Source organism: Mus musculus, chromosome 11 (genome assembly GCF_000001635.26).
Source record: "Mus musculus strain C57BL/6J chromosome 11, GRCm38.p6 C57BL/6J".
Classification (NCBI taxonomy): Eukaryota; Metazoa; Chordata; class Mammalia; order Rodentia; family Muridae; genus Mus; species Mus musculus.
Window position 1 is genome coordinate 100126227 of NC_000077.6, and position 12130 is coordinate 100138356.

The 12130-nt window shown below is 50.2% G+C and overlaps 1 protein-coding gene across 1 annotated transcript; it reads right to left on the reverse strand.

Annotated features, from left to right (window-relative positions):
* Positions 1–5532: 5532 nt before the first annotated feature.
* Krt15 (keratin 15) lies at positions 5533–9723 on the reverse strand. Its single transcript, NM_008469.2, has 8 exons — positions 9156–9723; positions 8224–8306; positions 7949–8105; positions 7404–7565; positions 7163–7288; positions 6765–6985; positions 6372–6397; positions 5533–5909 (listed from the first exon to the last, which is right to left on the reverse strand). Exons 1-8 carry the CDS (start codon positions 9630–9632, stop codon positions 5791–5793), a joined length of 1371 nt encoding a protein of 456 aa, NP_032495.2. The 5' UTR covers positions 9633–9723; the 3' UTR covers positions 5533–5790.
* Positions 9724–12130: the final 2407 nt, after the last annotated feature.

The window sequence follows — 12130 nt, forward strand, 5'->3', positions numbered from 1 at the left end:
CAATGTGTGCACAAACACATACATAATCAATAAAGTAAGTATTTTTTCTTTTTTAATTGGTTATTTCATTAATAAAGTATTATGTTGCACATTCTATATGCATAATCTAATTTCAGGACAACTCTGCTATATACACAATACTCTTTTATTCGGCTGGGGGAACTGAGGCACAGACAGGTTAAACGCATTGCCCAGATTTAGAATCTCAGTGTTGGGCTAGGATGGAGCTCAGTTGGTCAAGTGCTTGCCTAGCATGCATGAAACCCAGGCTCTAATGCCCAGCATTGCATAAACCAGATGTGGCCAGTGCAAGCCTGTGATCTCAGAACTTGGGAAGTGAAGACAAAAGAGTTCAAATTTCAAGGTTATCCTTGGCTACACAATAAACCTCAGAGCAACCTGGAAGACATAAAAATTGGTTTCAGTAAAGCTATCTTGGCTCCGGGGTCTGCATCCTGTAAGCCACTTTAAGTCTTTAAAAAAATATTCCTCACAATACTTTGGCAATAATAAGCACATTATTTTCCTGAATTTTGTGAGATTGCTGAATAATTAAGCCAGAGGAAGAAGTAGTGGAAACTCACAATTTATAACTGGAAGTTGTGAGTGGCCCGGGAACGTACTCCTTGCTGTTATTATCTGAAGCAGGGGTCAGTCTTGTAGGAATGAGCCCTCACCTCTGAGGCTTTTACTGTCTCTAGTTGTCAGATTTCCAGTGACATCACAGAATTTCTTGTCATTTAGTCTCACAACGAAAGAGAGTCGTTATTTGTTCTTTTATTACTTTACTTTTGAGGCAGCTTTCAATAGCTCAGGCTAACCTCAAAAACAACATTATGTGGTCCAGGCTGACCTTAGATAAATTACATAGCCAAGAACAATCTTGAACTCTGATCCTCCTGCCTCTACATCCTGACTACTAGGATTCCAAGAGAGTGCAACCACACCAAGTTTATTCTATGCTGGGAATCAAACCAAGGCTTCCTGCATGCTAAGTGAGCTCTCTATTTACTGGGTTTCATTGCCAGCCAAGGATATGTTTTGGTTAGTTGGTTGGTTGGTTGGTTGGTTGGTTGGTTGGTTGGTTGGTTGGTTGGCTGGCTGACTGGCTGGCTGACTGGTTGGTTGGTTAGTTGGTTGGCTGCTTGGTTGATTGATTGGTTGTTGTTGTTAGCTTCTTGTTTTGTTTGTCTGTTTGTTCTCTGGTTTTTTTTTTAATGAGTGACAAGCAATCCATTTTCCCTAGGACATCTAGAAATCAAGTTCTTCATCTCACATTTGGGTCTATCTACCATCCCTAGTGGTGGGTACTCAAGTTTCTGAGTGTCAGCTCCACCCCCCATCGGAGCAAGCTCATCATCTGCTCACTTCCTTGTGCTCAGGCATCTCTAGCACAGAGCCAGTAGATGATCCTGCTTCCCAAGGTGGCTAGGCCTATGACGCCACATGGCATGTAGTATCAGCCTTTCCGGTACCCAGGCCTACTCTGAGCTCAGAGGTTTTGGGAGTGCTCACTTAGAGAGGGACTGTCATAAGAATTTGACCACTTTACACTCTTTTCACATTGAGGAAATCTGAGGCCTGGGACAGAGGACAACAAGGAAAAAGGCAAGGGATTTTCCAAGCTTCTCATGAACCTCACAGTGACACCATCCCTAAGTTGCCTTAGGCACGTTGTCCTTCCAAGTCTCTGGCTCTTGGCTATGTGTCTGTCTTTACCCGGCTGCTCATGTGCAGAGCCCTCCCTGGCTTGCACTCTGTTCCCTGGCTCCTACTACAGTGTCTTGCTTAGATGGGGCGCCTCCTTCCTCTTCTGGCCCTCCTCCTGATGATCAACCTAGGCCTGAAGATAGCTCTGCCTCCTCAGAGACACCTGCTTGTTACAGAACAACTCAGAAATCACTTCAAAGCAGCCTTGGTGCCTCGGGCCCTGGCACGTCCACAGTGCCTAATTCGAAAAAAAATCCCTTTATGTCAACACTAGCTTCCCAGAAATTCAGCAGGGTCAGCAAAGACTTCGGATGAGATGAATCTGAGTTTCAAACCTCCACTGGCCACCAAGTAGCTGTGTGACCTTAAGATAGTTACTCAACCTCCCAGGGCCTGAATGGCCACAACTGAAAAACAAGTCTTAGATGCGTGAGTACCTAAGACTTATCAAATACCAGGGATGAAAACGACACGGGTCAGGGATCGAGTTCCCTGGGAGGAAATGCAAACTCATTATTAGATGGCCAATCTGAAAATCCTCCTGAGCCTCCACCCTGCCCTGACACACAGCTTCACCTTCTTCCCTCTCTGGTCCCTACATAGCACCCATAGCAACAGAACAGCTGGCAGCTGACTCCTATATCACTTCCTCTACTGTATTTGAAGATACGATCCTAGGTCACATCTCTAAACATAGCTCCTGATGCAGAAAAGCTGAGAATCTTTGGGGCAGGGGAGGGGGGAGGTCTTTGTCCATGGGTGCAAATAATAAGACATGGCACACAGAAGCTATATCCAGTAAGCTACACTCTCTCCCAGTCCCAGGAGAGCCTGGACCTGTTCCTTCCCATTGCACTTGCAAGTAACTGCCACATAGACACACATCTAAGGGACTAGAGACTGTAGAGAGTCGTGTATCAGGCAAGAGAAGAGAAGAAGAAGCAACTCCATGTTCTACAAGGTCAACAAACACTAATGTAGCAGCCAACTGGGGGTTCTGCAGAGGGTCTAGTGCCTGGTTCTTCTCAGAGGTCCCATGTCACCATGTCCAGTCATACTCCTCATCGGACAGGTTGGGAAATTGAGGCTCAGAGAAGGAAAAGGACTGACTTCAGCCCTCAGAGATATGGTAGCTCTCAAGTCTCATGCCTGCTCTGGAAAGCTCAACCTGATCAGAAGGCACACCCACGGCCATAATCTCCAGTCCTACAGCCGCCCTCTTCTATAGAGGTGGGAGGGGTCTCACCTGCTGCCTGCTTCCTGGTGTTGGCTGGAACCCAAGCCTAACCTCAGCCCAGAACACACAGAAGGTGTGTCTCTTCTGCCCAGAAACTATTTAAGGGCTCATAGGACATGAGCTATCTCATGATACAGGCATCTCCAGGGCTAAGGCAGAGGAAAAAATGTCTTGACAGCACCACTGGGGATCCCAGGAAAGCAGAAATAGGTACCCCAAGGCAGCATGGTGGCTCATACATATAAACTCAGTGGAAGAAGTAGGATCAGAAGTTCTATGCCATCTTTAGCTATACAGGAGTTTGAAGCCAGTCATGGTTCTCTCTCTCTCTCTCTCTCTCTCTCTCTCTCTCTCTCTCTCTCTCTCTCTCTCTCGCTCCCTCTCTCTCTCTTGCTCTCTCTCTCTCTCTCACACACACACACATATACACTATATTTTGTACACCTATTTTATACCTTATTGGTGGGGGAAGTGAGATTGTCCTAAGTGCACATATCCAGGTCATAGGACAACCTATGGGAGTTGTTTCTTTCCTATTCTGTGGATCCTGAGGCTTGAACTCAGGTTATCAGTCTTGGCAGCAAGCTCCTTTACTCGCTAAGCCATATCACCTGCCAGAGAGGTGGCTTCCCCTCCTCCCAAACACTCCGGGTCTGGCTGCAGGAGCAAGCAAGCCAGCCAGTGCCACCCTCAGTCTGTACCCTCTTGCCTTTCCGCACCTTTGACAGAAGTGTGTATTTGGTTGTTTGGTTGGTTGGTTCACTTGCTTGTTTTTGCAAACTGAAGGCAGCAAAATACTGGTTTGGTCTGAGACCTCTCCTTGCGGCCCCAAAGGCCAGTGAGACAGAGCAGGAACCAGGCTACCTACCAGCTTTTATTACCTGGGCCAAAGGAGTTCTGTAGCTGGAGGCTTGGTACAGAACCTGGTGGTTCTCAGGTTGGGGATCAGCAGAGGCTGTACTTAATGTCTTAAGCTTCCGTGTGAGCCTAAGCCACAGGATGACAGACAAAGGTCAGATGCCAGGACAATCTTTCTAATAGCATTTCTTTGTGACATTTGTACAGGCTTCCTGGAGGTCACAAATGGGTTCCAGTGACCATTTCTCTTTTTTTTTTTTAAAGTGTCTCCGCTCCTGCTACCTCCTGTCATTGAGGGGAAAGCAAGGATCCTGGGGTCAGAGAGACTCATCAGGATTCAGTGTTGCCATTTCTGGCTTGTGACCTTATTAAAATTACTTCACATTCCTGGGCCTCCGTTTCCTTTTCTGAAACTGACTCTAGAGGCTGACAGCCCTTCCCAGTGTTGTTGGGTGACTTAGTGAGATGGTATCATGGAAGGCCCTACCCAGGGCCCACCATAGTGCAGGCACACAGTATAATCCAGCCTAGGGAAGCCCAGCCTCACTGTGCTGTCTGGAGTCGTGTCGTCCCTTTGGAAGAGCAGGCAGTATCTCCATCAAGGGTCTGTAGAGAAGGGGCTTTGCCTCTGGAGACAACCCAGACCCTCCACAGAGACTTGGTGCTTCCCTTAAAGACCAGAGAGAGCTTCCTCCTGCCTGCTCTTCCCAGCAGGACTAAAACAAACAAATGCATCTTCCTCCTATCCCCAGTCCTCACCCCAGAGCCTGACAGCCCAGCTAAGGTACCCAGCTCTCTCCACACCCTCTTTTCCTACACTCTGTCCAAGACAGTAAGATCTGGGCTCAGAGGAAGTAGCCCCAGACCAGAGGCAATGAACAGGTGTGTGTAGACATGGCTGCTCTAAAGGGCCCCAGGTGACGTTGGGAATTGGGAGCAGACATGGAGATGTGGATGAAGGAAGGCAGCAAGAGCCAGAGTTGCTTCAGACTTGACCTTGGGAAAATCAAAGAGGGCTTCCTGAAGAGAGTGTCTTTTCCTCTAGGTGACCTATGTGCCTTTTAGGGGGTTGTCTGCTTTACAGAGGGACGGAGATGGGTTTAGCTGGTCATCTTGAACGCTAAATGTACCCAGCTAAACAGAAAGAAAAGCTCAATGAGCGAGATAAGGATTGAACCAGGAACAGGGACATGCAACAAGCTGTAAAGGGTTACGTCCTGGGATTCCCAGAACAAAATCTGGTTATGACGTCATATAAGTGTGAGATCCAGTCCAGCCCCAGTGTTTACTGCCCTTCTGCCAGGCAAGCCCTTCATGCTTGTAATAGCAGGATCCTCTTCTCTAAGACGGGAAGGACAAATCCTGAACACCTACAGTGATGAGTATTGAATCAGACACATAGAGGAGTGTACCTAGCATAGGGACAGCTGAACACTGGACCAGCACCAGTCACTTGAAAAGTAAGTATTAGATATGTATTCTGCTCTGGGTGTCCCAAAGTATTCTAGGAAACTCCCCCATGGCCACTTCCACCCTACCCAGCCCTCCCCACCCCATGGGATAATGCAGAAAAGCACCCACCTTCGGGGGCCAAAACACCTGCACACTCAAGAATGAAGTATGTATTATCATTAGGGAGGAAGAAAAAATACAGAAGTGTCAGAATGATAACACCCTTTTAGAACTGGATGTCACACACACACAACCACACTGGATACACAGCCAAATGGCATTTGTAAAAAGAAACATGATTCTTTATTGAAGGAACAGCCGCCATACAAAGATCTATTGCTTCCTACACCGCTACACTCAGAAGGAAGCCGAGAAAGCTACAATAGGAAGAGCATGCAGAACCACAAACTGGAAAGCAGAGAGATCCTCTAAGGCACGGACTGGAGCCTGTTTTCCCAGCCTCTATGTCCAGTGCCTCTCTCAGCCCAGGGAGAGCAGGGGAAGGCAAGGTTGTTCTCTCCTGCACCAGACACTTAGATTTCTCTCTTACGGGAAGAAACCACTTTTCCATCCACTGATTCCTCCACACTGATATGGAAATTGCTGCTGCTGCTACTGCTGCCACCGCCACCGCTGCTTCCTCCCAGGGATACTGCAGATGAAACATACAGTAGCAGGCTTCAGCCTGGGGGACCTCCAGAAGCTGACTTAGTTTCTGGGAAAACGGACTACACCCCTGAGAATAGCTCCTGGCCACGCCCTCAGGGGCTGCCAAGAGCTATGGTGAATTGCTCATCAGAGGCAAGAGCTGGTTTCCTAAAGAGTGATATGGTGGGTGGGGACTGAGTGGGGAGGGTTAAGCTATGTGTGAACAGCAGTTCCTTGTGAGTATCCTATCCTATCAGCGTGATGGTGAGATGGTGAGATCAGGTAAAAAGGCAAGCCCCAGACAAAGTCTGCACAGCCTGAAAGTTTCTTAGGAAACTTCTAATCTCATTGGGTTCAAGGTGAAAGAGTATATTCTGAAACAGGAATACCCAATCCTATTGGGGTATTTGTCTCTTCCTCCTTCCTCCCCACTCCACCCACACCAAAGGGTTTGACTCTCTCTTACCTTCTCTGACACCAATACCAGCCATCCTGAAAGAGAAGGGAGAGTAGGTGTTAGCCAAGGAAGAAACAGCTAGTCTCCCTAAGGGAACCCCCCAGTGGACAGCTGAGCAGTCCTCTCCAGTCCACACGTGAGTTTTCTAGGACCTAGGACATCCTGGTGGTCAATCCATCACACCTCCCATCCCAGACAGACAGACTCAGAGCGGTAGCAATGTCCTGTCCATTATTTACAGGAGAAGCACAGGTCCTGATTGTGGAAGCAATCTACCCAAAGTACCCAAACACCAGAACGGAGACTGCAGACTCTTCAGGTCTCTTTCCACTCAACAACACAGCTCGTGGAATGCCCTGGATGCCAACCCATTTGCCCCCTCCTTTCTCTCCCTGCACCTACTTAGCATCCTGGCCCTCGAGCAGGTTCCGGTAAGTGGCGATCTCCTGTTCCAGCCGAGTCTTGATGTCCAGCAGCATGTTGTACTCCTGGTTCTGAGCCTCCATCTCACAGCGGAGCTCACTCAGCTGAGTCTCCAGACCGGTAATGACCCCCTGGATCTGCTGCAGCTGTGTGGCATAGCGGCACTCCACCTCTGCCAGAGAGTTCTCCAGCCCGGCTTTCTGGTAGTGCAACAGATTTATAGACTCATCAGACTAGGAGGCAAGCCACTGAAGGTAGAGGGGTAGGAAGGATGAGACGGACCGCCCAGAATAACCACTGTTGGGAGTGAGGGCTGAGGCTTTACCAGCCATGGACAGTGGGTCCATGTGTTGCCCAATAAGCCAGAGTGACCGTACCATGCTGAGCTGAGACTGCAACTCAATCTCTAGCCCCTGCAGGGTCCGTCTCAGGTCTGTGATCTCCGTCTTGCTGGTCTGGATCATTTCTGTGTTAGACGCCACCTCCTTGTTCAGCTCTTCAGTCTGCAAGTCACGGATAAGAAACATGAGCCTCATGGGCCTCCTCAGAGGCTTCTGGAGAGGGGAGGAGAGGTAGAGCAGAGCTGGAGTTGGGGTGTGAGGAGGAGGTCAGACCCACCTTACTGAAGAACCAGGCCTCTACATCCCGACGGTTTTTCTCTGCAATAGCTTCATACTGCTCCCTCATCTCTGCCAGCATGCGGGTCAGGTCCACCCCGGGTGCTGCGTCCATTTCCACATTGACCTGGCCAGCCAGTTGACTGCTGAATTCCTTCATCTCCTGCAAGGTGGGGGAGACCATTTAGAGACAAGGCTATTTTTTAAAAATAAGACCTAAGAACATGAAGTCCTGAGGGTCAACATTGACTATGTCTAACTCTTAGTGTGTGACCTTAGCACATAGCGTCACTATGCCTCTGTTCCCCATTGTGTCAGGTGGATCCCCTCAGCTCTGAGGATCGCTCTTGCTCTGTGTCCTATGGAATAAGGACCTAGAGACAATAAGCCCATGAAGAAAACCCATCCTTCAGGGTTCAGATTATGAAAGAATAGCGCTCCTTCTCCTCCACCAGGCCCCTGGGGTGCATTTCGGAACCACTAAGCCCTCTGCAGACTGTGACAAAAGATGGGCACTTCCTCCCACCACCCTTGTCCTGCTGTCACCTCCTCATGGTTCTTCTTCAGGTAAGCCAGCTCCTCGTTCAGCTGCTCAATCTGCATCTCCAGGTCGGTCCTGGCCAGGGTCAGCTCATCCAGCACCCGGCGCAGCCCGTTGATGTCGGCCTCCACGCCCTGACGCAGGGTCAGCTCATTCTCATACCTTGGGAAAGGAAAGGGGCCAAAGTCAAGAAAGGTGAAGGGCCCAGGTTTCTGAGTCGGGGAAGAGGAAGGCTGGGTAAAGGGAGTCTACAGAAAGGGGCAAGACAGTGGGAACACACTTGAGCCTGAAGTCGTCCGCCGCCAGCCTGGCATTGTCAATCTCCAGGACAACGCGCGAGTTGTCAATGGTGGCAGCCAGAATCTGTGGGAGACAGAGAGTTGCACCTCAGGGAGCTGCTGATTTTCTGTCCAATGCCGAAGTTGCCCCTTTGCCAACCACTCCCCAACTTCATTTCCTCTGAGCTTCACTTTCGATGACCCAAGCTACCTTCCCTATGATACTTTCAGGGCATAGAAAATTAAGGAGGGCAACATTGCCTGGAATTGCCTATGGGGCATGGCTAGCCAAAACAGTGCTGCAATGGATACAGTTGGCTCTGTCCGGTAAGGGTTCTCCAGAGACATGCTACACCAGCCTACTTGGGCTCAGCTCACAGTTGGCTGCCTCTCACATGCCTTGACAGAGCCCTTGGTTTCCAGAACCCATTGGGAACTTGGATGGCAGCTAAGGAAAGCATTTAAGGCTAAGAAAAACAGATCCGTTAGCGAAAGGGAAAGTGTGGGGGGGCGGGTGGCACAGCCTATATCCAGTTCTCTGGTCTCCTAAAACCCAACAACGTTTGCAGCAATAAAGACGTCTTTAAGGGTTGAAGCAAACAGTCCTGGTACGAAGCTGCACCTGAACAGCGCTCAAGCAAAAAGTTAAAGAAAGCATTTACAAAAATCCTTGCAAATTTTGTCACTCGAGAGAAGGAGTCCCTCTCTTCCATTGCCCTCACCTGCATCCCCATGTAATGAAATCAGAGTCTCAGGACCACTTCCTCCCCCAGCACTGCCAAGGGGGAACAGACTTGCTCTCGCTCATGCCTGAAAAGCAGGTGTATCCTGACCTTGCCAAGGCTACACTGCAGAAAGGACTTAGTAGGAATGTTGATGTTACAGATGTGTACTGAACACGAGCCACCTCCATCCATCTGTTTGACAGACTTACTTTGTCCCGGATCTCTTCCATGGTCTTAAAGTAATGGCTGTAGTCCCGATCTGGACTGGCTGGGCTCTGCTTCTGGTACCAATCTCGGATCTTCACCTCCAGCTCAGTGTTGGCCTGCTCTAGGGCACGCACCTTGTCCAGGTAGGAGGCCAGGCGGTCATTAAGGTTCTGCATGGTCACCTTCTCATTGCCAGAGAGGAGACCTCCATCGCCACCACCAAAATCACCGAAGCCACCGCCAAAACCCCCACCAAAGCCTCCACCAAAACCACCACCAAAGCCACAACTCATGCCACCCCCAAAGCCCCCTCCTGCCCCCGAGGAGACAAACCTAGCAGAAGAAGCAGAGATACTTCGGCTTCCACCTCCCCCATAGAGACTCCCTCCACCAAAGCTGCCTCCCCCAGCACGGAGGGAAGCCCCTCGGGTAGAGCTGCCTCCAAAAGTGGAAGACGTTTGCAAGAATGTGGTGGCCATGGTCAGGCAGCCTGTGCCTTCCTGTCCCTAGCAAGCAGGAGAGACTCTAGCAAGAGTGTCTGAGCTGGACTGAAAGCAGCCTGCAGTGCCTGTTGCCCCTAGCCTGGGACTCCTTATAAACCCTTCAGAGGGGGTGGGGGCCTCGCCTCCTCCCCTTGAGCGGAGCCAACTCCTCTGCCTTCCAGACAAACACAGCTGCCCGCACACCTCCACAGAACTCACTTGTAGGGAGTTTTTCTTTTCCTTTTTTTTTTTCTCTTAATGCAACAAAAGAGATGATTCAGAATTAATGGGGTTTTGCCCTAGGCCATAGTTTTAACACTGGGATTACAGGTTCATTTCTCACTCTAGGAGAAAGAGCACACTCTCACCATAGCACACTTTCTGAGGTTTCTCGTGTCCCATCCCGTTAGAGCAGCTAGGCCCCCCACTGACAGCTTGTGGGCCTCACCCCTAGGTAGGTAGCTCCCTGCTCTCAGGTTCTCCCATGGCTGCTGGGTGCTGACGATTCAAAGGGCCTGTGCGTGAGCCTCCGAGACATGGAAGTCCCTAGGAGTGAGAGCACAGGTATCCTCGGGGCAAACTGGGGACAGAAGAGAGGGTCTTGAGTCAAGTCCCAACTAAGGTAACCAGTATCTGTCCCCCTGTCCCATCCCTGGTGCCTGAGAATGTTCTTTCCTACTCCCACCACTCAGCTTCCAGAAGTCCCTCCTGCCTCTGCAGTTCCCCCCACTCCCCCACCCACCCCCAGCCAATGACCTGGCTGGTTCACAAAAGCCCAGAAGGTTTGAGCTGACAGAAGTCTGATTGATCACCCTGTCACCTGCCAACGGCACATGTCACTAAACCTTTGCTTGCTCCCAAGACACGTTGGGGCAAACCTCTGCAGATAAGACTCGGGCAAGTTCCAGAAAACCCCCGCCTTCTCCAGCAAAAGACATGTCGCTGCTTAGCAGACCCAGATTAACCCCCATTTGCCTTGTCAACTGCTGCCAGCTGAGGAGGGGCTGAGCTAGAGGCTCTGCCTCAACACTATGAGGTAAGGCAGAGGTAGGGGGGGTGGCAAGCAGGTAGAAAGCCACACATTCAGGAGGGTCCTCTGCCATCAACTTAATAGCCCTGTTTCTCTAAGGTAAGGGTACTGTGGGCAGTGCCGCTCGGACTGGAGAGAGCCCAGAGGAGGGCTCCTGATGGGGGCTACAATACAGGAAAGTGGATTGGGCTCTGGCGTGCCTTAGGCCTGTGTTTAAATGCCCATCTCTACCAGTGACTCCTGTGAAACTGAATACGTGTTGCTTTTTAAGGCTCAGTGGTTACAGAGCTCTCACTTCGTGGAATGCACTGAGGCTCTAGATTCCCTTCCTGACTCCCCGTCATCCATCCAAGAGCAGTGATGGGTGCAGGTCTGAAACTCCAGATAACCCTGAGAATCCCCCCAGAAGAACGCTTTCCTTGGACTTGACATAGTCTCAGGCTCTGCAGCTCCAGCTGGCCATCAAATGACCCTTCTTTTTGATCTAACAGGATAATCCTTTACTTCTGCCTCGTACTTTCATGATTGACAAAGTATTTTTTGTGTTCACAGTCCCGTCTAATCCAATGACACAGAGCTTAACTGGGCTGCCCAGAAAGCCCCAAGTTTCAGACGGAATGAAATTAGGACCCAAATGGGGGGGGGGGGCACTATCAAAACAGGATGGCCCAGAGGAAAAGGAAACTGCCTGGACTATGATGGTCCTTCGAACCCCCCACTCGCCCCCACCCCCTTGCTCCTCATTCACCTACACGACACCCACCCACCCAAGCAAGACATAGAAAACTTTCCAGTTATCTGAACTAGGTTAAAAGGAGAACTACAGACCCCAAAGAGTGAGCTCTCCACCATCTCCACAGCAAGCCAGGCATCCCAGTGCTGGCTTCAGACAGTATAGTATTGTCTTATGGGTGGGAGGATATTGTCTTTTCCTTCCAAAGAAAAACAATCAAACCCAGATCAGTCAGAGCTCATTAAAGCCTCTGCAGACATGGCGGCCCCAGCAATTAACACAGAGAACAATCAATCTTCCATCACCCCAGGGGGAGGGAGAACTGGACTCCAGCCAGCTCCCTTCTGCACCCTGTCTCTCCGCTAGCAGCCCTTGGGGTGGCTTTCCTTCCGCTCTCTGGCCCAGGCCAGGAGTGGCACCTGCCTTCCTGCCTTTCGCACAAGTCTCTAATCTCGGGGCAAGGGAGATGGTTCAGTCAATAGAGTGTTCTCTGCACAAACCTGAAGGCCAGAGTCCAGATTCCCAATGCCCATGTAAAAGCAGGCACAGTGTTAGAGGCTTATAACCTCAGCATGGGGTAGGGGGTGGGGACAAGTAGATTCCCCAGGGACCTCTGGCCAGCCAGCCTAGTCCAACAGATGAGCTCCTGGCTCAGAGAAAGTCTCTCTCCCAAAAAGAAGATGGAAAGAAGTTGAAGAAGAACTCTGGCCTTCACACATATGAAAGGAGGGA